This window comes from Rana temporaria, chromosome 5, assembly GCF_905171775.1.
Source record: "Rana temporaria chromosome 5, aRanTem1.1, whole genome shotgun sequence".
Taxonomy (NCBI): Eukaryota; Metazoa; Chordata; class Amphibia; order Anura; family Ranidae; genus Rana; species Rana temporaria.
In genome coordinates this window covers 3,108,351-3,135,822 of record NC_053493.1, presented here as the reverse complement: position 1 = coordinate 3,135,822, position 27,472 = coordinate 3,108,351, and the positions used below count along the sequence as shown (strand labels likewise).

At 46.1% G+C, this 27,472-nt stretch overlaps 1 protein-coding gene across 2 annotated transcripts in view; it reads right to left on the bottom strand.

Annotated features, from left to right (window-relative positions):
* Nucleotides 1-27,472, bottom strand: part of ADGRB1 (adhesion G protein-coupled receptor B1) — a 735,432-nt gene that overhangs the window by 30,718 nt on the left and 677,242 nt on the right. For both annotated transcript variants that reach the window (XM_040352071.1, XM_040352072.1), the window contains 4 exons: nucleotides 8,742-8,913; nucleotides 5,046-5,141; nucleotides 3,598-3,663; nucleotides 740-779 (listed from right to left, as the gene is read on the bottom strand). In XM_040352071.1, coding sequence (XP_040208005.1) covers nucleotides 740-779; nucleotides 3,598-3,663; nucleotides 5,046-5,141; nucleotides 8,742-8,913 — 374 coding nt within the window. The remainder of the gene's footprint in view (nucleotides 1-739; nucleotides 780-3,597; nucleotides 3,664-5,045; nucleotides 5,142-8,741; nucleotides 8,914-27,472) is intronic.

The following is a 27,472-nucleotide window of genomic DNA, read 5'->3' as shown; positions in this document are numbered from 1 at the left end:
ATATAAATTATATTATAATTGAGATAAAATAAAATAAATTACGATACAGAAGAAATTTAAAGCAATTAAATAAAACGAATGCGGCCACCACTTCTGAAGGACTGGAGATCTGTGATATATTACAATGGCGCGGTTGGGTTGAGATAAGCGTTCCTGCTGAACGAACGGAAGTCTAATCAAGGTGCAATTCTCTTTATCTGCTAATAATACACGTAAGAAGAGCAAAGGTTCACATTACTCGGAGCAAAAACAGGCGCGCTCTATTACCGCGGGACGCGAAGAGCACTTCAAATAATGACAGATATTTCACGCTAAATGGCCTATTCTTCCACCGAAATCCATTCGCCGCGGCTCCGGAGACCTGACTCGTGACATGTTTGCCCACCATGAGCGAGTTAAGTGATGATGATTCTATTGCTTAATTGCGGTATAGATCGAGCGAAGGTTTATGGCGTGAGAAGACGCGGAATTAACGGAGTAATGGAGCAGATAAGACCGTCCGGATCATTGTGTATTCCGGGATTGTTCAACATTCCCGACACTTCACATCCGCAAATTAAATCAATGGGGGAGGGGAAGGGGGGACTCATCATCTAAAGGATAACCCTCAATAGGACTTACTGCTGGATGATGAACAGTCCGCATTGAAGAGCACAGCCATTGTGGAGCAAATACGACAAATAAGTGTTTTAAAAAAAAAAAAAAGCAGAAATAGAAATAAATAAAATAAAATCCTCACCTGATCGACATGCCAGGTCCACGTCTTTCTCGAATTCAGACTGTGGGGATAAAGACAAAGTCAGGTGATGTCACATTTGTCGTTTCCTTTCTCCAGATCTTATATAAAAAAGATCTAATGAGATCTCCTCTCCTCAAAGTGATAAAAAAAAACACTTGGGCCCGCATTCACGTAGAATCGCGTATCTTTGTGCGGGCGTAACGTATCCTATTTACGTTACGCCTCCGCAACTTTGACAGGCAAGTGCCGTATTCTCAAACCAAAGTTGCGGCGGCGTAGCGTAAATAGGCCGGCGTAAGCCCGCCTAATTCAAATGTGGTAGATGTGGGCGTGTGTTATTTAAATTGAATGTGACCCCACGTAAATGACGCTTTTTACGAACGGCGCATGCGCCGTCCGTGAAAGTAACCCAGTGCGCATGCACCAAATTAACCCACAAGAAGCCGATGCTTTTGACGTGAACGTAAATGACGCCCAGCCCTATTCACAAACGACGTAACATTTTAAAAATTCGACGCGGGAACGACGTCCATACTTAACATTGGTACGCCGCATGTACGCCTCATATAGCAGGGGTAACTTTACGCCGGGAAAAGCCTAACGTAAACGGCGTATCTGTACTGCGTCGGCCGGGCGTACGTTCGTGAATTCGCGTATATAGCTGATTTACATATTTCTAGGCGTAAATCAGCGTACTCGCCCCTAGCGGCCAGCGTAAATATGCAGTTAAGATACGACGGCGTAGGAGACTTACACCGGTCAGATCTAATACAAATCTATGCGTAACTGATTCTAAGAATCAGGCGCATAGATACGACGGCACGGACTCAGAGTTACGACGGCGTATCTGGAGATATGCCGGCTTAACTCGTACGTGAATCCGGGCCTTGGCCTTTCTACAGCACCTAACCCTATATAGGAGATGCCATAACCACTTGAAGACCCGGTGTACTATCGATATGTGCCCTCCGTCGGAAAAAAAAGTGCCCGCGCATGCGCAGAACGGAAGGGCACTCCAGCTGAGTTGGGGCATGCGCACATTTTTTTTTCTCGATGGGCGATGGATACTATTTCACGGGCACAATTGAAAGCTATGCAAAGAGTGGAGGGGCCACGCCGTAGATGTCGCCTTGTGACTCGCTGTAAAACCCGAGGTGCTACAGCGAGGCACAATATGACAAATACAGCGCCCCTCCGCTGCTTGTATAGCATTAAATTGTGGTCGGGAAAAATGGTCACTCCCATCGAAAAGAGCCTCCTACGGCGTGTGCATGCTCTATGGGGCGTCACTCCAGCTGATCGGCAACAAGGCAGTGTTTCCAACCTACCAGATTGAAATTTACTGGCACGACACCCGAAATTTACTGGCATTTCACAAAAGTTACTAAATTACATTTTTAGTTGCAAATTTCAGTATTTAGGCTACACAAAGTATGCTGGGCAAATAGCAATGTGATTTAAGGTAGATATTAAGGTACAAAAACATATTTTTGTTATTTTCGATATAATTAGGGCAAATTATTTAGTCAGATCACCCCCTGCCTCCATCCCCCTCTGCCTCCAACACCCACTGCCTTCACCCCCCTCTGCCACCAACACCCCCTGCCCTCACCCCCCTCTGCGGTGCCACAAGCCTCCAAGCTCCCCCAGGCCCCCTGCCTCCATCATCCCCTGCCTCCATCCCCCTCTGCAGTGCCACCAACAAGCCCTGTCTCCATCCCCCACCCTCTACGGGGCCACCAACACCACCTGCCACTAACACCCCCTGCCTCCAATCTCCCCCTGCTTCCATTGCCCCCTGCCTGCATCCCCCTCTGTGGTGCCACCGCAGCCATCATCACCCCCTGCCTCCAATCTCCATGCGCAGTTCCAAGCCGAACCGATGTCGGCTATTTTTACTGAAACATTCCCGCAACCACGGACATTTACGAACGGGGGGAAAAAAGTGCACGTTTTTACGAACTGTTCGTAAAAATACGGACGGTTGGCAACACTGTGCCAAGGTTCTCCATCACTGGTCTAGGAGAACATTTCGCAGAGTAATGACCTCCAAATCAATCTGACATCCTCTAGTGATTCTCAGTAGTGCTACAAGATTCGTTGTATCACTGGCCCAGATTCAAGAAGCACTTGCAAGCTCCGGTGTAACGAGTGCTCCTGATTCAGGAACCTCGTTACACCGACTGCAGCCTAAAATCTGCGCGGTATAAGGCTCTTCTGCCTCACAGATTTTAGGCTGCATTCTTGCGGGGGCCGCTAGGGGGCGCTCCCATTGTGTATCAGCGTGTAGTATGCAAATTGCATACTACCACTGATTCACAAGCTTGCGCGGGCCCCGCGCAAGCCAGGTACGGAGTTTCCGTACGTCTAGTTTTAGCGCAAGGCTGCCCCTTCTAATAGTAGGGGCAGCTAATGCTAAAGTATAGCCGGCCTTCCCGCGCCGTGAAATTTGAATTTCACGGCGTTTGCGTAAGTGAAACGTGAATGGCGCTGGACACCATTCACGTTCACTTAGAAGCAAATGACGTCCTTGCGACGTCATTTGCCGCAATGCACGTCGGGAAAGTTTCCCGACGGAGCATGCGCTGTACGCTCGGCGCGGGAGCGCGCCTAATTTAAATGATTCCCGCCCCCGGCGGGATCATTTAACTTGCGCGCGCTTACGCCGGGTAAATTTGCCGGCGCGCCCTCGCAATTCACGGAGCTACTGCTCCGTGAATCGAGGGCAGCGCAAAATATTTGCGGGGGCGCAGGGCAAAATCGTTGCCCTGCTCCCCCACAAATATCACGCAATTCTACCTGAATCTGGGCCACTATTTGCTGTATAACATATTGCCATGGAATACATTGTATCATACCGCCGCTTTCTTGTCTTTCAGCCCCACCATGGCCGTGCAGATGTACGGGTTATTGGCTTCCTCCAGCTGGAAGGAAGAAGAAAACAAAAATCACATACAATTATAATTATGAACACAGAGAAGTATGGCTGACAGCAGCATCATGGATGTGATTGGCTCGTATAGACAGTTCAATTTCACCGTTTTTATATATATATATATATATATATAAATATTTTATGACAATTTTTGTTTGACAAGGTGGGAAATCTGACCACATGCCACAAAAAATGACAACTTCCTTAGCTGTTACCCTAATCCAGGGAATTCATACTTGTGACTCCAACCCAGATTAGGAATTGGGTTATCACTGTGCATTCCGAATCCAGATCAGGAATGCCAGGCAGTTGGCATTTTCAGAAGGACATTACAATGACATTCTACGTTTTTCTCACACTTCAGAAAAAAAAAGCCGAATCCTAGTAGCTGTTTCTATCATTTTGACCACCAGAGGTCTCCAACCTTCTTCTCCGATATATAAGACAATGGATTGTGTGTATTGTTTAATATTCATTGGCCTGGATTCACAAAGCACTTACGCCGATGTATCTCGAGATACGCCGCGTAAGTGTAACTATGTGCCATCGTATCTGTGCGCCGTGCACCCAATCTGAGATACGCCTAAAAATAGGCTTCCTACGACCAACATAACTTGCCTACGCCGTCGTATCGTGGGCGCATATTTACACCAGGCGCATTTGCCGCTCCCATAGATTTTCTATGCACATATGCAAATGGGGGAGATACGCCGATTCACAAACGTAGTTGCGCCCGGCGCATCATATAAGTGGCTTGCGTAAGTCGTACGTCCGGCGTAAAGTTATTCCCCATATAGGAGGCGCAACTCATGCAAAGGTATGGACCAGGCAACACAAGCCGCTGTATCTTTTGTCGTTTACATTGTACGTGAATATGACTAGGCGTAGGTTACGTTCACGCCGTAGGCAGTGATCCGGCGTATCTTAGGCAGTTGTCTCGACGTGATTCTGAGAATGCGCACTGGGATGCGGCTACGGGACTGAGGCTTACGCTGAGGAAACCCAGCATATCTATAGGAGTGGGAGGGAGTGCTTTGTGAATCCAGTGCTTGCCTCTGTGCGCTGCGCCGGCGTAGCGTAAAAGAGATACGCTACAGCGGCATAAATATGCGCCGATGTCTGTGAATCCGGGCCTTAGTATTTGTAGCGCCAACATAAGTGCCTAGAACCAATCACAGCAGTCCGTGAAAGAACATCATTTATTTGAATACACTGGCAGAAACGTGACGGCTCCGGTACAGAGGGATAGGATGGGGGTTGTGATAAATAACAGAATCCTTGAGAAACAGACAAATGTATAAAAAAATAGTTTTTTTAGTAAAAAAAAAAAAAAAAGAAACAATATGGCTGAATGATAACACCAATAAATACCATTAACTGAGCGTGTCCATTCTGGAAGGAGCCGCCCGAGTCGCCGTTCCCTTCTTCTTGACGATCAACGACTCGACACTTCACAGCATCCTGCACCTAAAGGGGAAATATGAGACCGCAAAAGATGATCATTGTTTTGAAACTCCTGGAAGAATTATCCACAATACATCATAAGACTGAGACACCATGAAAATGATAAATCTGTTAGACGCCCATTTATAGAGGCCAAAATTGTAAGTTTATTTTGTTTATTGGGAAATACGGCCTCTGGTACTCTGACCTATTTTACCAACTTATCTCATCCATATTTCCTTATTTCTTTCCTACCTTTCCCTTCTTTTTTTCTTCTCGACTTCCTTCCTCCCTTCCATTTCCTTCAAGTCATACTACCTTCTGTCCTTCTTCCTTTCCTTCCAGTATCTCCATGTCTTCCCTCACACTGCCTTCCATTGCCACCTTGCTTCATCATCCCTTCCTTTATCTTCTTTCCTTCCTTCTTTCTTTTTCCCCCCGCTCTTTTCCCTTCTTTTCTTCTTCTTGCCTACCTTGCTCCCTGATATTTCCATCCTTTTTCCCTTCATCCTTTTGTCCTTTTCCTTGCCCTTTACCTCTTTTCCATTTCTTAATTTCTTTCCCTTCCGTTTCCTTTCAGTTTCACTTCCTTCTTTCCTTACTTCACCCTCTTTTGCTTTCCTTCCTTCCATCTTCTTGTCTTTCCTTTTCTCTTCCCTTTTTGCCTTCCTCCTTCCTTTCTTTTTCCTCCCTTCCTTTCCCCTTCTAGGGTGACCACATTTCCAAACTACCATTCAGGGACACCTCTCCCCTTCCCAAAAATCAGCTTGTTCTGTAACGAATCACAGCAAAGTGATTGGACACAAGAGGCGGGATTTTATGATCTCCCCAATCACAAGCAGGGGGCGGGGACTGTGCTCCTCCAGGCATTCCCGGCCAGGACAAGTTCTGTCATTGAGTAAAGCGGTGATGTGGCGGCCTTTTTTGGGGGCATCAGATTGGCCCGGGGGGGTGGGTGTGTCAGTTTCATTCTGGGACACTGTATTGTCCTAGAATGAATGTGCCCGGGACCAGGGCCGATCCTGACCTCCCTGGGGCCCTAAGCAAAATCACAGCGGGGGGGTGTTCTGCTGTGGAAAATTACCGTATTTATCGGCGTATACGCGCACTTTTTTGCCCTGAAAATCAGGGCAAAATCGTGGGTGCGCGGTATACGCCGATACCCGCTTTCCCGCGCCGAGTTTTGAATACTGCGCCGACATATACCGAGCGCAGTACACTCGGGTATAGTCGGGCAGTCTCGGCTCCTTCCACGCTCACGTCCTGGACGTACAGGACGTCAGCGCGGGTAGCCGAGCATTGCCGACAATACACAAGTGTACTGCGCTCTGTATATTTCGGCGCAGTATTCAAACTCGGAGCGGGAAACGAGCGGGGAGGACGCGAGTACGCTGCAGAAGGACGCCGGACCCGACGAAGAGGACACCCGAAGCCGCAGACGGACGCCGGACCCGACAAAGAGAACACCTGAAGCCACAGAAGGACGCCGGACCTGACGAAGAGGACACCCGAAGCCGCAGAAGGACGCCGGACCCGACGAGGCCGCCGCGCAAGACACCAAAACTGTAAGTACAAAAAAAACTTTTTTCCACAGGATTGGGGGCACTTTTAGGGGTGCGCGGTATACGCGGGAGCGCGTTATACCGCGATAAATACGGTACATCTTACATTAAAGTGAGAAGCGGGGGGTGCTGACTTATTACCTCTTCAGTGAGTTGAGAAACGGGGTGGGGGGCCGAAAATGACTTCTCACCAGGCGGGGCCTCTAGAAATTTTGGGGGCCCTCCGCAGCTTTGCGGGGCTTTAAGCGGCTTGCATAGTGAGCCTATAGGGTGGATTGGCCCTGCCCGGGACAGACCTGCAAAATGCGGGACCGTCCCGGGCAATCCGGGACACGTGGGCACCCTATTCCCCTCCTCCTTTTCCCTACTTTCTTTCCTTACTTCTGACTTTCCTTCCTTTCTATTCTTACTTCTTTCTTTCTCCTCGCTTCCTTCTTTTTGTTTCCTTCCAGTCTTACTGCCTTCTTTTCTTCCATCTTCTTCCTGTCGCTCCTTTTACTATGTCCTTTCTTCTTTCATCCTCCCTTCTTTTTCCTTTATTCCTCCTATGTTTCCAATTTCCTTGCCTTTTCCTCCCTTCCTTTCCCCTCCCTTTTCCTCTTTAGGTGGAGCTTCAACTACATAATTCTGGTAACTCTAAAGGACGTCAAATAGGGATTACACACCACATTCAGATTGGAACGTGTGTGGCTGGACTAGGATCTCCCAGTCATATTTCTATTCTATGATGTCTCTGGAGTTTTGTATGTCCTGCCCACCTCTGGGTGTTCCAGGTCCTCAGTTATGTTCTCTATATTATGAAATGAATTCAGAAGCATTGGATAATGTGCAACCTAGAGAGTCAAAGAGTAAGGCTGCTTTATCTTGTAGGGAATGACCACATAAGTGCTAAATGAGGAAGTAGAAAGAATTATAGAAAGGGAATAAGTGGTAGCCCCCCTTCCCTTGACCCTATGAGCCATTTGTACCCCTGTGTTCCTCTTAATGGAATAAGTGGTAGCCCCAATTCTCTTGACCCTATGAGCCATTTGTAACCCTGTGTTCCTCTTAATGGAATAAGTGGTAGTCACCCTTCCAACTGACCCTATTACCCGTCAGTTTCCCTGTGTGCCTCTTAATGGACTATGTGGTAGCCCCCTTCTCTTGACCCTATGACCCATCTGTACCCCTGTGTTCCTCTTAATGGAATAAGTGGTAGTCCCCCTTCCCCTGACCCTTTAACCATTCTGTACCCCTGTGTTCCTCTTAATCAAATAAGTTGTAGCCCCCCTTTCCCTGACCCTATGGCCCATCTGAACCCCTGAGTCCCTTTTAATGGAATAAGTGATAGCCCCTCTTCCCCTGACCCTATGACCCATCTGTATCCCCGTGTTCCTCTTAATCAAATAAGTGGTAAGCCCCCTTTCCCCTGACCCTATGACCCATCTGTACCCCTGTGTTCCTCTTAATGGAATAAGTGGTAGCCCCCCTTCCCCTGACTCTATGACACATCTGTACCCCTGTGTTCCTCTTAATGGAATAAGTGGTAGCCCCTCTTCCCCTGACCCTATGACCCATCTGTACCCCTGTGTTCCTCTTAATGGAATAAGTGGTAGCCCCCCTTCCCCTGACTCTATGACACATCTGTACCCCTGTGTTCCTCTTAATGGAATAAGTGGTAGCCCCTCTTCCCCTGACACTATGACCCATCTGTACCCGTGTTCCTCTTAATGGAATAAGTGGTAGCCCCCCTTCCCCTGACCTTATGACCCACCTGTACCCCTGTGTTCCTCTTGCAGCCAGGTATGTCATACATTTTGCTGCATTCTCTAGCATAGGCATAATGCGCGGCCCCTTAGAACACAAGGACATGCTTATAACAATAGCACACCATGTGACTACTATGGGGCCCAAAGCTGATTGATTAGGATTGTTTCCAATAATATTTGACAAATACATGCCGCGTTTTTCTTGCATTGATCTTCCATCCGCTGAAATGGGGTCCATTGGCAAAAGTGTGATATCTAATGTGACCCCCCAGTAGTCCATCCAAGTAGAAGGTTCTCAGAAAACTCCCTCTTACCTCTCGCCGCAGGATGCAGTGCACCATAACGATGACGAACCCCTCCAACGAATCAAAGACAGCAAAAAGTATCTGAAACAGGGCCGAGCGGCGGTCCGTGATGGCGAGGACGGCGGACATCCACGTCAGTGCCAGGAGCGGCAGCACCACGCAGGAACTCCACAGCGACGCCCTGGAAATGGAACACAAAAGTGACCCGTGAGGCCCGGTGATCACCAATACGACCCCAATAAATCCAACAGAGTAACCGGATCATCCTATCTACAAAACCCAAAATCCTGACGGGATCACATGACTCAATGGAATTTCCGGGTGATAGATCCGACCTACCACCCGATAGACAGAAAAGGCCGAACTCAGCCCTACTGACAAATACTTATAATGGAAGACTAAAAGATAAAAAAAGTATCTACAGAGTAGGAAATGGTTACATCCTTACATTTAGCTTTGATACATTAAAGTAACAAATTATGTAACATATTTAAACATTACGGGGCAGATCCACAGAGCGAGTACACCGGCGTATCTACTGATACGCCGGCGTACTTTCAAATTTCCCGCGTCGTATCTTTAGTTTGAATCTTCAAACCAAGATACGACGGCTTCTAGGTAAGATCCGACAGGCGTACAGCTTCGTACGCCTTCGGATCTTAGATGCAATACTTCGGCGCCCGCTGGGTGGAGTTCGCGCCGTTTTCCGCGTCGGGTATGCAAATTTGCGATTTACGACGATCCACGAACGTACGCGCGGCCGTCGCATTTTCTAACGGCGTCTCTAGTCGGCTTTTTCCGGCGTATAGTTAAAGCTGGTATTTTGCGGCGTATAGATAGACTTGCCATGTTAAGTATGGCCGTCGTTCCCGAGTCGAAATTTGAATTTTTTTTTTTTGCGTAAGTCGTCCGTGAATAGGGATGGACGTAACTCACGTCTAAGTTCAAAAAATGACGTCATTTCGCGCAAAGCACGGCGGGAAATTTCTGGACGCCGCATGCGCAGTTCATTCGGCGCGGGGACGCGCTTCATTTAAATTAAACCCGCCCCCTACCCGCCGATTTGAATTCCGCCGCCAGAAATACACTACGCCGCCGTAACTTAAGGCGCAAACTCGCTGAGGATTCGAATATACGCCAGGTAAGGTACGGCGGCGTAGTGTATCTCTGACACGCTGCGCCGATCTAAATGTATGTGGATCTGGCCCTACGTTTTGATCCAATCACACAGGTCTTTGCACTACATAAGGTTGTGCTCATAAGTTTACATACCCCGGGGCAGAATTTATGATTTCTTGGGCATTTTTCAGAGAATATGAATGAAAACACAAAAACTTTTCTTTCTCTCATGGTTAGTGATTGGCTGAAGACATTTATTATCAATCATCTGTGTTTACTCTTTTTATATCATAATCACAACAGAAACTACCCAGATGTCCCTGATCAAAAGTTTACATACCCCAGTCCTTAATCCCGTGTATTGCCCCGTTTATCATCAACGACGGCTTGAAGTGTTTTGTGGTATTTGTGGAAGAGGCTCTTTATCTTCTCAGATGGTGAAGCTCCTCGTTCCTCTTCCAGTTCCTGTAAATTCTTGGGCTGTCTCGCATGAACGGCACCTTTGAGATCTCCCCAGAGGGGCTCAATGATATTGAGGTCAGGAGACTGAGGTGGCCACTCCAGAACCTTCACTTTATTCTGCTGTAGTCAATGACAGGTGGACTTGGCTTTGTGTTTTGGATCTTTGTCATGTTGGAATGTCCCAAGTACGTCCCATAAGGTGCTTCCGGGCTGATGAATGAAATGTTCCTCCAGTATTTTTTGACAACATTCTGCATTCATCTTTCCATCAATTGTGACCAAATTTCCTGTGTCTTTGTAACTCACACATCCCCAAAACATCAGCGATCCACCTCCGTGTTTCACAGTAGGGATTATGGACCTTTCATCGTAGGCCTTGTTGTCTCCTCTCCAAATGTAGTGTTTATAGTTGTGGCCAAAAAGCTAAATTTTTGTCTCATCACTCCAAATGACTTTGTGGCAGAAGGTTTGAGTCTCGTCTCTGTCCTGTTTTCTCGTATTGTAAGCGGAATACTTTGTGGCATTTGCGTAGAAATGACTTTCTTCTGGAGACTCGACCATGCAGCCCGTCTTTCTTCAAGTGTCCCCTTATTGTGCATCTTGTGCAGCCACACCTCATGTTTTCAGAGAGTCCTGTATTTCACCTGAAGGTATTTGTGGCTTTTTCTTTGCATCCCGAACACTTTTCCTGGCGGTTGTGGCTGAAATTTTAGTTGGCCTACCTGACCGTGGTTTGGTTTCACCAGATCCTCTCATTTTCCACTTCTTGATTAGGGTTTGAACACTGCTGATTGGCGTTCTCAATTCCTTGGATATCTTTTTATATCCCTTTCCTGTTTTATACAGTTCAACTATCTTTTCCCGCAGATCCTTTGACAATTATTTTTTGCTTTCCCCATGACTCAGAATCCAGAAACATCAGTGCAGCACTGGATGAAAGATGCAAGGGTCTGTCAGGAGTCCAGAAACTCATTGCCCTTTTATACACACACGCTAATTACAAGCAAACAGATCACAGGTGAGGACGGTGACCTTTAATAGCCATTCAAACCCCTTTGTGTCAACTTGTGTGCATGTTATCAGTGCAAAATTTCCAGGGTATGTAAACTTTTGATCAGGGTCATTTGGGTAGTTTCTGTTGCCATTGTGATATAAAAAGAGTAAACACAGTTGATTGATAATAAATGGCTTCAGCCAAACACTAACCATGAGTGAGAGAAAAGTTTTTGTGTTATCATTCATATTCTCTGAAAAATGGCCAAGAAATCATAAATTCTGCCGGGGTATGTAAACTTATAAGCACAACTGTAGTTGTTGAAAGAACTAAAAGAAGATTGTATCATCAGACTGCAATGTGTATGGTCAGCTTTACTAAATCCCTGTTGCCCTCCTAGGCACAGCAGGGGGCGTTCTTAGGGCTCATTCACACTTGCGGTGCTCTTCGAACAGCGATCTGAACATGGAGGATTTGTTGTATCGCCTCCTCACCTCCTGTTTAAACCCCACATTAGTACGCGGCAACCAATGCCTTTTGAATGGGTTGTGTTTGGTGGGTACTACGCCCGCAGGAAGCGACAGGGGGGTAATATCCTGCTGGAGACATGAAGCAAAGAATGGCGGCCCGGCATGTGTACACCCTGGCTGCTGCCTCTACAGCTAAAGGGGGTAGCAATTGGGGGGGGGGGGAGGAGTGAAAGCACCCCCAAACGCTAGTGTGAATGAGCCCTTAGGTGGGTTTATAACAAGGGCCCAGATTCTTAAAGGACTTACGACGGTGCAACGCCATGTACGCCGTCGTAAGTCCTAATCTGGGCCGTCGTATCTATGCGACTAATTCTTAGAATCAGTCACGCATAGATAAGCATTAGATCCGACAGGCGTAAGTCTCTTACGCCGTCGGATCTTAAATGCATTTTTTTTTCGCTGCTAGGTGTCGCCACGTCGTTTTCCCCGTCAAGTATGCAAATTAGCTAGATACGCGAATTCCCGAACGTACGCCCGGTTGACGCAGTGAAGTTACGACGTTTACGTTAGGCTTTTCCTGGCGTAAAGTTGCCCCTGGGTATATGAGGTGCAGCCAATGTTAAGTATGGCCGTCGTTCCCGCGCTGAAATTTGAAAATTTACGTTGTTTGCGTAAGTCGTCTGTGAATAGGGCTGGACGCCATTTACGTTCACGTCGAAACCAATGACGTCCTTGCGACGTCATTTGGAGCAATGCACCCTGGGATATTCTTCGGACGGCGCATGTGCATTAGGTTCGGCACGGGAACGCGCCTAATTTAAATGCCATACGCCCCCTACCCGCCTAATTTGAATTAGGCGGGCTTGCGCCGGGGGATTTACACTACGCCGCCGCAACTTTACAGGCAAGTGCTTTGTGAATAAAGCACTTGCGTGTAAAACTTGCGGCGGCGTAACATAAATCAAATACGTTACGCCCGCCCAATAATACGCCCATCTACGTGATTCTGCCCCAAGGAGTTCATGGTGGGCACCACCTGCTGACAGGAGGCGGTATCTACAGTCCTGGTTTGAATCTACGGGAGTCAAACCTGTTATAGATTGGTTGATACCGGCACTGTACTATGGTAAAGTAGAGCTTTACTTTAAACTGAACGTTTTGCCAATCCTTCTCTTCTCTCACTACTTGACCAAAATTGGTGATTTTTTAAAAGGGGGGGGGGATACCTTTTTCTGACACAGGTACCCACTCCACAAACGTGGCTCAACCCCCCCTCCTGGAATAGATCACATGTCCCAGGAGGCTGCAGGTTCGAGGTGCGGAAGGTCTCCCTATGTCCACACATCTATGTCATCCATGAGGTGAGTGTGTAAGTGGCAACCCTGGCCATGCCCCCAATGTGTTTCGCTCTGCCCCTTGGAGCATAGCCATGGAAAATTGCAGGGCCAGACCTAAAGCACTGCACAATTTTGTGCATGTGCGGTGTGGGGGGCGGCTGTAATTGCTCAGGCAGTCAAATTCAAAATGGAGGTGTGAGGGTTCCACGGCAGCGAGAAGAACCAGTTGTAGGAAGACAGCGATGGACTCCAGGGGCTGGTAGGTGCCTCATTTTTAGGTCAGCGGCTGCAGACGTTTTTCTTTAATATGGAGGCCACTGTATCTAGATGGAGTCATCACCGGCAAAATTTAAAGCTTTGCCGCTGGACAATTTTGAAGATACAGTACTGAGGTTCAACAAGCAGAGACGCTATCTGGTGGAGGCTCTATTGCCTTTACTAAAGACTACAGTACTAGTGTTGGGGCCTATAAGCAGCCAGCCAGTTGGGAAGCGGTGACTTGGCAGAGGTGATCGAAAGCCCTGGTAGTGAAGAAACTTGGGGCTTAGGCTCCTTCCCCAACAACTGGCTCCTCTCATACTGAGATCGGCATCCCAGTCTTAGTCCGGAGGGTTCAATATTGAGTTGGCTCCGCCCTTTGCAGCTATAACAGCTTCAACTCTTCTGGGAAGGCCGTCCACAGGGTTTAGGAATGTGTCTATGGGAATGTTTGCATTCTTCCAGAAGCGCATTTGCGAGGTCACTGATGTTGGATGAGAAGGCCTGGCTCGCAGCCTCTGCTCTAATTCATCCCAAAGGTGTTCTATGGGGTTAAGGTCATGCAAGCCAGTCAAGTTCCTCCACCCCAAACTCGCTCATCCATGTCTTTATGGACCTTGCTTTGTGCACTGGTGTGCAGTCATGTTGGAACAGGAAGGGGCCGTCCCCAAACTGTTCCCACAAAGTTGGGAGCATGAAATTGTCTAAAATGTCTTGGTATGCTGAGGCCTTAAGAGTTCCCTTCACTGGAACTAAGGGGCCAAGCCCATCCCCTGAATAAACAACCCCCCACATCATAATCCCCCCTCCACCAAATGATTTGGAGGGGTGGCCCAATACGTTTGGCAATATAGCTTGGATGAGAAGGTTTGGGGCAGGCCTTCTATCCAACATCACAGTGCCTGACCTCACAAATGCACTTCTGGATGAACGGTCAAACATTCCAATAGACACACTCCTACACCTTGTGGACGGCCTTCCCAGAAGAGTTGAAGCTGTTAAAGCTGCAAAGGGCGGGCCAACTCAATATTGAACCCTACGGAATAAGACTGGGATGCCATTAAAGTCCATGTGTGTTTAAAGGCAGGTATCCCAATACTTTTGGCAATATAGTGTATATCAGTAGGCTTCCTAGTAGCCAAGTGAAACATATAGATCGATGTCATTGGGAGTGAGGTGGCAAGTTACTGGGTTGGTGGAGTCCAGTACAAGTTCAGAGGTACAGGCTCAGAAATGCTGCGCAAGCACCACAAATTACAAAGGGTTAGCTTGGAAGGCCACAGATTACATAGAATTAACTGTGTTCTTGCAGAGGAGCCTCACTTTTAAATTGAGTGCCGCCTTATCTCTGCATCAGTATGAAAGTTGGCCTCGGCCCACCTCTGGGGGCACTAGTGAGAGCCCAGGGTCCAGCGCTCAAGTCCAGTAAGCCCCGTCCACACGAGGCCTCAGGGATGGTTACAGCAGGTGCAAAATTCTTAGGGGTGCAAAAAGATCTGGGCTGAGTCCCAGAGAACAAGTTCTGGCATCTGGCTCCACAAATAGAAAATTTAGAAGTTGCCCAGGCCCGTGTTGCCAAACACTTCCAGGAGTGTTTTTGTTTTGCTTCATGCCTGTTTTGCATTCTATGCTGCTTGAAGCAGTTCAACTGCAGGTCAAAAAAGAAGGTCAACTGCAGGTCAGAAGGAGGTCAACTGAAGGCCAAAAGGAATTAAACTGTAGGTCAACTGAAGCTCAGAAAGAGGTTAACTGCGAGTTAGAGGGAGGTTAGGTCATCAGAAGGAAGTAAACTGCAGGTCAAATGAGGGTCAGAAAGAGGTTATCTGCAGGTCAGAATGGGGGTTAGCTGCAGGCCCAATGGAGGTCAGAAAAGGTAAATTAAAAGTTAGAAGGGGGTCAACTGCAAGTCAGAGGGAGGTCAAATGAAAGGAGGTCCACTGGGAGTCAGAAGGAACTGCGGGTCAAATGAAAGTCAAAAGGAAGCAAACTGCAGACCAAGTAAGGGTCGCAAAGAAATCAACTGCAGGTCAGAAGGGGTCAGAATGAGATCAACTGCAGGTCATTGGCACCTATCAATGAATTCTGAAGTCTCTTGACCCAGCATCCAGCCTATATGGTGGGAAGACCCTGCATCCAGGCTAGTGGGTGGTATGACTCTGCATCCAGAGGATAATATGACCCACCATCCAGTCTAGCAGGGTGTAAATCTCAGCATACAGTCTAGAGGATAATATGACCCAGCATCCAGTCTGGCAGAGTGGTAAGACCCAGCATCAAGACTAGAGAATAAAATGACCCAACATTCAGTTTAGTATTGTGGTAAGGCCCCACATCCAGTCTAGAGGGCAGTATATCACAGCAACCAATCTGGAGGGCAATATGACCCTGCATCCAGTCTAGAGGGTGGTATGACTTAGCACCCAGCATGCAGTCTATAGGGTAATTTAACCCAGCGTCCAGTCTAGCAAGGTGGTAAGACCTAACATCCAGTCTAGAGTGTAATATGACAGCATCCAGTCTTCATGGTGGTAAGACCCAAAATCCAACCTAGAGGGTGGTAAGACCCAGCATCCAGTCTAGAGGGAAGTATGACCCGGCATCCAGTCTAGAAGGAAGTATGACCTGGCATCTAGTCTAGAGGGAAGTATGACCCGGAATCCAGTCTAGAAGGAAGTATGACCTGGCATCCAGTCTACAGGGAAGTATGACCCAGATTCCAGTCTAGAGGGACGCATGACCCGGCATCCAGTCTAAAGGGACGCATGACCCGGCATCCAGTCTAGAGGGAAGTATGACCCGGCATCCAGAATAGAGGGAGGAATGACCCGGCATCCAGTCGAGAGGGAAGTATGACCCGGCACCCAGACTAGAGGGAGGGATGACCCGGCATTCAATCTACAGGGAAGTATGACCCAGAATTCAGTCTATAGGGTAATTTAACCCAGCGTCCAGTCTAGCAAGGTGGTAAGACCTAACATCCAGTCTAGAGTGTAATATGACACAGCATCCAGTCTTCATGGTGGTAAGAACCAAAATCCAATCTAGAGGGTGGTAAGACCCAGCATCCAGTCTAGAGGGAAGTATGACCCAGCATCCAGTCTAGAAGGAAGAATGACCCGGCATCTAGTCTAGAGGGAAGTATGACCCGAGATCCAGTCTAGAGGGAAGTATGACCTGCATCCAGTCTAGTGGGAAGTATGTCCCGGGATCCAGTCTAGAGGGAAGTATGACCCGGCATTCAGTCTAGAGGGTGGTGAGACCTGGCATCCAGTCTAGAGGGAAGTATGACCTGGCATTCAGTCTAGAGGGTGGTGAGACCCGGCATCCAGTCTAGAGGGAAGTATGACCCGGCATCCAGTCTAGAGGGAAGAATGACCCGGGATCCAGTCTAGAGGGAAGTATGACCCGGCATCCAGTCTAGAGGGAAGTATGACCCGGCATCCAGTCTATAGGGTAATTTAACCCAGCGTCCAGTCTAGCAAGGAGGTAAGACCGAACATCCAGTCTAGAGTGTAATATGACACATCATCCATTCTTCATGGTGGTAAGACCCAAAATCCAATCTAGAGGGTGGTAAGACCCAGCATGCAGTCTAGAGGGAAGTATGACCTGGAATCCAGTCTAGAAGGAAGTATGACCCGGCATCTAGTCTAGAGGGAAGTATGACCCGGGATCCAGTCTAGAGGGAAGTATGACCCGGGATCCAGTCTAGAGGGAAGTATGACCCGGCATTCAGTCTAGAGGGTGGTGAGACCCAACATCCAGTCTAGAGGGAAGTATGACCCGGCATCCAGTCTGGAGGAAAGTTTGACCCGCCATCCAGTCAAGAGGGAAGTATGACCCGTCATCCAGTCGAGAGGGAAGTATGACCCGGCATCCAGTCTAGAGGGAAGTATGACCCAGAATCCAGTCTAGAGGGAAGTATGACCCGCATCCAGTCTAGAGGGAAGTATGACCCGGCATCCAGTTTAGAGGGAAGTATGACCCGGCATCCAGTCAAGAGGGAAGTATGACCCGGCATCCAGACTAGAGGGAGGAATGACCCGGCATCCAGTCTAGAGGGAAGTATGACCCGGCATCCAGTCTAGAGGGAGGAATGACCCGGCATCCAGATTAGAGGGAAGTATGACCCAGAATCCAGTCTAGAGGGAAGTATGACTCGGCATCCAATCTGGAAGGTGGTAAAACCCGGCATCCAGTCTTCACACTCAGATGTCTTGTGAGAGAACTACATATGGTCTACAAAATGGTTAACTGGGAACCTCAGATTTTTTTTTGGTTTCCGGAAAAGATGTGGAAGGCATAGGCCCTCCCATGCATTTTTAGGTTAACACATGGGGGATGCATGGGTTCAAACAGTAATAAAAGCTGAAATGGGCTCTTTGGGCAAAACATATTTTCTTTTCTTGCTTTGGCTGCTTAATAAAGAAAATGAACAAATCTTCCTGGTAGCTTTGCCCACGAAGTCCATTTAAGATAGATATTTAAGCCCAAAACATGTTAGCTGACCTATAGGATCATAGTATGGACCGGTAAAGTTATTTTGGACTTTTTCACCATTTAATTTCATGCTCCTTTTGTTCCATTTAAACTCTTGTAACTACTTAAGACCCGACGAAGTGGGAGCCTGTTGCTCCCCTCCTCCAAAAAAAAACATTGTAAATTATAAATATGTTACAATTTTAACTCACAGGAAATAGCAATCAACTGGAACTGTGAAATAGATTATACATAGATTTGGAAAGAAAGAAAGAAAGAAAGAAAGAAAGAAAGAAAGAAAGAAAGAAAGAAAGAAAGAAAGAAAAAAAGAAAGAAAAAAAGAAAGAAAAAGAAAGAAAAAGAAAGAAAAAGAAAGAAAGAAAAAGAAAGAAAAAGAAAGAAAAAGAAAGAAAAAGAAAGATACAGTAAGGAAAGATGGAAGTAAAGCTCGAAGAAAACAGAAGAAAGAAAGGAAGTAAAAAAGAGAAATGAAAAGGAGAATGGAGGACGAAGGAAGAAAGAAAAAAAAATACAGGAAAAAGCAAAGAAAGATTAGGAGGATAAAGGAAGAGAAGAAAGATAGACAGACAGACAGACAGACAGACAGACAGATAGAAAAATTATAGAAAAAGTAAGAAAGATACAATAAGGAAAGAAGGAAGTACAACTGGAAGAAAACAGAAGAAAGAAAGGAAGTACAGATTCAGAAGAGAAATGAAAAGCAAGGAAAGAAGAAAGAAAAGAAGGAAAATGAAGGAGGATAAAGGTAGATAGGAAGGGAGAAGAAAGGGAAAGAAAAACAAGAAGATAGAAGGAAATGAAGGGAGAACAGAGGAGTAAAATAAAAATACAGGAAGAAGAAGCAAAGAAAGATAAGGAGATAAAGAAAGAGGAGAAAGATGGACAGATAGATAGATAGATAGATAGATAGATAGATAGATAGATAGATAGATAGATAGATAGAAAGGAAGAAAAAGAAAGAAAGATAGAAAAAGAAAGAAAGATAGAAAAAGAAAGAAAGATACAGAAAGGAAAGAAGAAAGTACAACTCAAAGAAAACAGAAGAAAAACAGGCAGTAAAGAAGAGAAATGAAAAGAGGAGAATGGAATGGAGGAAAAGCAAGGAAAGAAGGAAAATGAAGGAGGATAAAGGGAGATAGGAAGAACAAAGAAAGGAAAGGAAGGGAGGACAGATGAAGAAAGAAAAAAATACAGGAAGAAGAAGCAAAGAAAGATAAGGAGAATAAAGGAAGAGAAGATAGATAGACAGATAGATAGATACCGTAAGGAAAGAAAGAAGTATAACTCAAAGAAAACAGAAGAAAGAAAGGAAGTAAAAAAGAGAAATGAAAATAGGAGAATGGAAGGGAGGAAAAGCAAGGAATGAAAAAAGGAAAATGAAGGAGGATAAAGGTAGATAGAAAGAAAGAAGAAAGTAAAGAAAAGACAGGAAAAAGATGGAAGGGAAGGGAGGACGAAGGAAGAAAGAAAAAAATACAGGAAGAAGCAAAGAAAGACTAGGAGGATAAAGGAAGAGAAGAAAGAAAGATAGATAGATAGATAGATAGATAGATAGATAGATAGATAGATAGATAGATAGATAGATAGATAGATAGAAAAAATATAGAAAAAGTAAGAAAGATACAGTAAGGAAAGAAGGAAGTACAACTGGAAGAAAACAGAAGAAAGAAAGGAAGTAAAGAAGAGAAATGAAAAGCAAGGAAAGAAGAAAGAAAAGAAGGAAAATGAAGGAGGATAAAGGTAGATAGGAAGGGAGAAGAAAGGGAAAGAAAAACAAGAAGAAGATAGAAGAAAATGAAGGGAGGAAATAGGAATAAAATAAAAATATAGGAAGAAGAAGCAAAGAAAGATAAGGAGGTTAAAGAAAGAGAAGAAAGATAGACAGACAGACAGAGAAAAAGATAGGAGAAAGAAAGGAAGAAAAAGAAAGAAAGATAGAAAAAGAAAGAAAGATACAGTAAGGAAAGAAGAACGTAAAACAGAAGAAAAACAGGAAGTAAAGAAGAGAAATGAAGAGGAGAATGGAATGGAGGAAAAGCAAGGAAAGAAGGAAAATGAAGGAGGATAAAGGGAGATAGGAAGAAAAAAGAAAGGAAAGGAAGGGAGGACAGAGGAAAAAAGAAAAAAATACAGGAAGAAGAAGCAAAGAAAGATAAGGAGAATAAAGGAAGAGAAGATAGATAGATACCGTAAGGAAAGAAAGAAGTATAACTCAAAGAAAACAGAAGAAAGAAAGGAAATAAAGAAGAGAAATAAAAAGAGGAGAATGAAAGGGATGAAAAGCAAGGAAAGAAGAAAGGAAATAATGAAAATTAAGGAGGATAAAGGTAGATAGGAAGGAAGAAGAAAGGAAAGGAAAGACAGGAAGAAGATGGAAGGGATGGAGGATAAATGAAGAGAAGAATGATGAAAGAAAGAAAGAAAGAAAGAAAGAAAGAAAGAAAGAAAGAAAGAAAGAAAGAAAGAAAGAAAGAAAGAAAGAAAGAAAGAAAGAAAGAAAGAAAGAAAGAAAGAAAAAAGTTAATATGTAGATAATAACCAGAAAGGCAAAAGTAGGAGATAATTTCTAGATAGTACCTAGATAGATAGATAGGAGGGAGAAAGATAGATAGATAGATAGATAGATAGATAGATAGATAGATAGATAGATAGATAGATAGATAGATAGACATACACAGCTCCATTCTGGTAGATTACGGCATTAACTGATATAATAAATATAATAAAAGACAAACATTCCCATCAGACGTTTTTTTTCTCTCGGTTTTTCTGCGGTAGATAAAATTCTATGTGACTATAAAACATCTACGGGATCATTATTTGGATACACAGCGATTTCAGTGAAAAGGTCATTTTGCTTTAGGCGTCCCGTTCGGAAACCTTCTCCGGGTCTTACGATCTCGAGGATGACAGACTTAAGTGGAAATTTCAGCGGAATTAACAGAAAAGGAGGGAAATGTTTCCAGCCCAGCGGCAGACATTCCCAGGAAGAAATCTGCCATAGTCACCAATTCTGTCACAGATGAGGTTAATAAAAATGACAAAACACGGACATGCAGGGACGAGAAAAAGAAAAAAGCAAACAGAAAAGCACAGCGGGAAGATGGGAGGAGGTGGTCAGAGAGTGAAGCCTGGCTGCCATGTAGATTGCAAGCTCTTTGGGTCAGGGTTGTATTTCCTTTGGTTTTCAGTTACTTGTGTAAATCATAATGTCACTACTATGATGTCACTACTATGATGTCACTACACACAGCGCTGAGGAAGAGGCATCCACTGCACACAGCTGAGGCACACATACAGGAATGACTAAATCTTCAAAAACACTCCAACACTCAATACAAGGTACTTTCATAGGTGTTTAGGTGCTCAATGCTTCCTCCCGGGTGCAGCCCTCCACAGATCGGGGAAATATAACATGGATACTTCAGCCATGGGCAGTGTTCCCGTCAATGGACCATATCATTGGAAAGCTAACGGGTTTCGGGTGACAAGACCCCTTTTTCAGCGCTGATAGGTCTAAAGAAAGGGGGCTCGTCTCCCGAAACCCGTTAGATGGTCCATTGATGGGGACACTGCCCATGGCTGAAGTATCCATGATATATGCCTGATGTTTTTATCCATTTGTCTTTGGGGATTCAATGAATTGTTTGGTGGTAATGCACAAGGAGTTTGCGCCCCCTATCCCCCCCCCCCCCCCTTGTGTGTGATTTTTTTTTTACACATACAGGAATTGAGAAAACATACGTGGACTTTTTAGGCACTTAAACACAAATATATAAAATCCTTAATTTTATTGTATGAGCTTAAAATATCTGTTTATGAAATAAAATCCTGAGAATATACAAATCAAAAAAAAAAGACAACAAAATAGCACCCTATAAGTTGGAAGACAATGTCCCCCGTCCCCCCCCCCAATCGTGATTGCGGCCATAAACAGTCCAAATATCACTTATGGGGGTTCCAAATCTTATATCATATCCTGGCTCAACGCATTTCGCAGAGAATCGCTTCTTCAGGAGCTCTTTGGCTGCAATTTGATATATTACAATGTATCCACTTGCCGTCCACAATATATATATACCGTATTTATCGGCGTATACCGCGCAATATATCAGGGCAAAATCGTGGGTGCGCAATATACACCGATACTCGCTTCCCGTGCTGTGTTTGAACGCCGCCGCCGACATATACCGAGCGCAGTACACTCGGCCAGGCTCGGCTCCCCTCGCGGTTATGCGAGAGGAGCCGAAAGGAGCCGAGCGTGCACTGCACTCGGTATATGTCGGCGGCGGCGTTCAAACACAGCGTGGGGATCGGCTCAGAGACAGCGCGGGAGAAGCGGGGAGGACACCACGAAGGCCGCAGATGGATGCCGGACAAGGCTGCCGATGGAAGCCGGGCAAGACACCAAAACTAAGTAATAAAAAAAAATCCAGGAATTTCACGTCTAGATTAGGGGTGCGCGCTATACGCCGGTGCGCGCTATAGGCAGATAAGTACGGTACATACATTGTGGCTTTGATGTGATTTACCGGGGTTATGGACGAAGATATCAACCATATCCCCCCATTTTTTTTTTCAGCCGGAAATTGGCTTTCTCATGAAAGCAGTCTGAGTGGCTGATTAGCTGCTGAATCGCTTTTAGAAGCAGTGGGAGGGGGGTTCCACCACCACCCCACCACCACTTACCGATGTTTCTCAGGTTTGCGTGGCTGGTCATAGAGGTTGCTAGAGACCAGATCACCTCTATGATCTTGGAGGACTGGGAGCGATCTAAGGACTACTTGGAGGACTACTTCCGATCTAAGGGCGGAAGTAAATATATATATTTTTTTAAAGCAAAAGATCAAAAAAAATAATGATCTTCTGCTTTTAAAGGTAGAAGAGAGATTTGGGGTCTTATTGACCCCAGTGCTCTCCATAAAGAGGACCTGTCATCCCTTATTTCCAGTACAAGAGATGTTTACATTCCTTGATAAATAAATAAAAGGGACAGTGTAAAAAAGAAAAAGAAAAAGTTAAGTGCCCCCCACCCCTCCATGCTCACGCACAGAAGCAAACTTATACTACGTTGCGCATTAATATGTAAACGTTGTTTTCGCGACACACATGTGAGGTATCGGAGTGAACGTCAGAGCGAGAGCAATAATTCTAGCACTAGACCTCCTCTGCAACTCTAAACTGGTAACCTTTTAAAAAGTTTTAAAGCCTCGCTTATGAAACTGTTTAAATATCGCAGTTTGACGCCATTCCACGAGCGTGCACAATTTTGAAGCGTGACATGTTAGGTATCCAGTAACTCGGCGTAACATCATCTTTTATATTTTCCCCACAAAATTGGGTTATATACGGTGGGGGTTTTTTTTTTTCATTAAACTTCGTTAACCACTTAAGGACCGCCTCCTGCACATATACGTCGGCAGAATGGCACGGCTGGGCACAAGCACGTACAGGTACGTCCTCTTTAAGTGCCCAGCCGTGGGCGCCCGCGACCCGGTCCGAAGCTCCGTGACCGCGGGACCCGCAGACCCGATCGCCGCTGGAGTCCCGCGATCGGTCCCCGGAGCTGAAGAACGAGGAGAGCTGAGTGTAAACACACCTTCCCCGTTCTTCACTGTGGCGCCGTGATCGATCGTGTGTTCCCTTTTATAGGGGAAACACAATCGATGACGTCACACCTACAGCCACACCCCCCTACAGTTAGAAACACATAATAGGTCACACTTAACCCCTTCAGCGCCCCCTTGTGGTTAACTCCCAAACTGCAATTGTCATTTTCACAGTAATCAGAGCATTTTTTATGCATTTTTTGCTGTGAAATTGACAATGGTCCCAAAAATGTGTCGAAAAGTTCATGGCATAATGTCGCAGTCACGGAAAAAATTGCTGATCGCCGCCATTAGTAGTAAAAAAAAAAAAAAATTATAAAAATGCAATAAAACTATCCCCTATGTTGTAAACGCTATAAATTTTGCGCAAACCAATCGATAAACGCTTATTGCGATTTTTTTTACCAAAAATAGGTAGAAGAATACGTATCGGCCTAAACTGAGGAAAACAATTTTTTTGATGTATTTTTGGGGGATATTTATTATAGCAAAAAGTAAAAAATATTGAATTTTTTTCAAAATTGTCGCTCTATTTTTGTTTATAGCGCAAAAAATAAAAACCGCAGAGGTGATCAAATACCACCAAAAGAAAGCTCTATTTGTGGGGGAAAAAAAGGACGCCAATTTTGTTTGGGAGCCACGTCGCACGACCGCGCAATTGTCTGTTAAAGCAATGCAGTGCCGAATCGCAAAACCTGGCCTGGGCATTTAGCTGCCTAAAGTGGTGAAGTGGTTAAGATACAAAATGAATACTTTTATTTTTATCTTATGGAATTGTGCTAAAAAAAAACTGATAAGACAAATTGACAATCCTCAGACTGTCATCCTGTGATTTATAGAGGAAGGTTTAATGGACGTTTTTACGCTACAAGTGTGAAAAAAAGCTGGAGAGAGCTGTAAAACCTTTACTGGCCTCTCTACGATTTACGAGAGGATTGAACTATAAATGTATGTGTCACTTAAGGAACCGACTTTATGACAGCCTGTAAATCAGGTTTGTCCGCTTTAAAAGTACATTAAAATGTATTATTATTCCTATGGCTGAACCCTACGGAAGCGTCCCTCTCACAGATCTTTAGCTCTCAACCCTCAGGTGTCTTTCAACCATGAGGGTCAATCCAGTTACAAGTCATATTTCTCTCGTGTGTCCTTCATTTTATAGGGTCAGTCCACCCGTTTGGTGATCTTTCTATCGGATTGGAGGAACTTGAGTATCCTGCACAGAGCCCTGACCTCTACCCTACTGAACACCTTTGGGAGGAATTGGAACACTAATGGCGAGTCAGGTATTCTCACCCAACATCAGTACCTGACCTCACAAATGGGCAACACATGCCCACAGACACCCTAAAAAATCTTGTGATGATTTGACTAGTTTGTTGTGGAGAAACTTGAGTGTCCTGCACAGGGCCCTGAGATTAACCCTACTGAACACCTTTGGACCTCAACCCTACTGAATTCTTTTGGGCTCAACCTTACTGAACACCTTTGGACCTCAACCCTACTGAACTCCTTTTAACCCCAACCCTACTGAACTCTTTTGGACCTCAAGACTGTTGAAAACCTTAGGGCCTAAAGCCTACTGAACTCTTTGGACTTCAACCCCACTAAACTCCTTTGGACCTCAACCTTACTGAACAGCTTCGGACCTCAACCCTACTGAACTCCTTTGGACCTTAACCCTACGGGAAACAGCTTTGAACCTCAACCCTACTGAACACTCTTGGACCTCAACCCTACTAAACACCTTTGAACCTCACCTGTACTGAACTCCTTTGGACCTCAACCCTACTGAACACCTTTGGACCTCAACCCTACTTTGAACCTCAATCGTACTGAACTCCTTTGGACATCAACCCTACTAAACACCTTTGGACCTCAACCCTACTGAACAGCTTTGGACCTCAACCCTACTGAACCCCTTTGGACCTCAACCTTACTGAACACCTTTGGACCTTAACCCTACTGAACTCCTTTCTACCTCAACCCCACTGAACTCCTAGGAAGAACAGGAATAATGATCTTGAGTCAGGTCTTCTCATCCAACATCAGTACCCAACCCCACAAATGGAATAAAATGCATGTGCATGCCCAGAGTCAGTATTGGTGCCAGACAGCCTATTTAAAGGATGTTCTCAGCTGACTGGACGCTGTCTAGTCCTTTATCTTTTACCTGAACCCTGAATATGCTTCCTGTTACTTACCCGACTCTCCCTTGACCTGATTTTGGGAACTGCTCTGTGCTGCTGCTTACTAGTTTCTAACCTCGTCTTTATTCATGACTCTGATCTGGTTTGTGATTTTGCACAGCGCTGCCTGTTCATTGGTGACCCTGACTTGCTCTGTGACTCTACTACTGTCTCTGATCTGTTCTGGTGGACCCTACCATCCTGAACCTGTGGCCCAACCAGAGTTTCCCCTTAACTTCTGATGGTTTCCCTTATGGTTTTGCTGATATCTTGACTGACACTTCTGGCCATATAATCTTCTAATCAGTGTAGTCAACAAACGCTGACCAGATGTGGCCCTTTGCTTGCATTTATCTGGCCCTTGGGGCACTATTCCTCCAACTGATACAAGGCACTTTTCCTTCCACTGACGCCAACAATGGGGCATTTTTCCTCCCACTGACACCTACGATAAGGCCACTATTACCGCCACAGATACCAAAACTTGGCAATATTCTTCCCGCCAATACCAATGATAGGGCACGATTTCTCCTTCCACTGACCTCAGGTGCCACGTGAATTTCTTACTCCCACTGACAACCAAACCTGTAAATTGCTTACACTAGGGCATTTTCTACTCTCACTGGCCACAGTTTGACCCAATGTCAAGTCTGGAAGACAGTAATCTGGCCCTTTGTTTAGAAAGTTTAGAGACCCCTGTTCTAGATCTTCCTGGTGGGCATCTATGGTCCAAGGCCTGAAATCATCATCTTCTGGAGCTCGTGTTTCTCCTGTCCCTTAGCATTGTCTCTCTCACCTCCAGCGGTGCATGGGCAGGAGGTATAAGAGAGGCCACCCTTGTCATGTCCTTCTCCTATCAGGTATGCAGGGCAACCATCATAAAATGTGGGGCCCCTTACACAGCTTTAGGCCCAGCCCCCCCAGGGGCCTGACGGGCAACATTCCCCACGGCCCTCCCACTGGCTGTCCCACTGAATCCGCCCACTGGCCATCCTATGTCTTCCTCCTCCAGTCCCATCTCCTCCACCCCATTCCTCCTCCAGTCCCATCTCCTCCATCCCATTTTCTCCTACTACTCCAGTCCCATCTTTTCCTACCACAGAAGGGGGGAAGTGGGACCGGAAGGGAGAAGGGGGACAGGTGGGAGGCAGTGGGTTATGAGGGGGAGTGTCATAAGGGTAGAGCAGTGTGACAGGAGGGGGCAGCCGGATAAAAGTGGGGCAGCAGAACTGGAGGGGGAAGTGTCATGGGAGAAGGTCAGTGGGACAGGAGGGGGGCAGCAGGACAGGTGGGGGAAGTGCCATTGAAGGGGGCAGCATCACAGATTAGAGACAGTGTCTCAGGTGGGGGACAGCGGTACAGGTGGGAGGCAGTGTAACAGGTGGGGGGCAGCGTCACATACACCAAAGGAAGCATCAGTCTTCCCAGCTCTCACCTGTCCAGCAGTGCCAGGAGGGGTAGCTGAACCTGTGTCCCATCTCCAGCAGGATCTCCGGCAGCAGCTGCAAGAAAGAGCAGTGGGGCTTCTCCACCCTGACCTCCTCCTCCATGGGGCCCTCTGCTGGCACCAACTGGCTTCACCCACCCCACACAGCCCGGCACACACTGGTACCTGAGCAGAGCCTTCCTGACTGTGACAGCAGGTCCCGACCTGCATGCACAAAAGAGCAGGGGGGCTCCTCCCCCCTGATGTCCTCCACCATGGGGCCCTCCGGCCTGGCAGCTGACCTCACCCCACCCGCACAGTGCCTGACAGTGGGCCCCAACCTGCACACACATGGGACCCAGCCTCCTCTCCACCA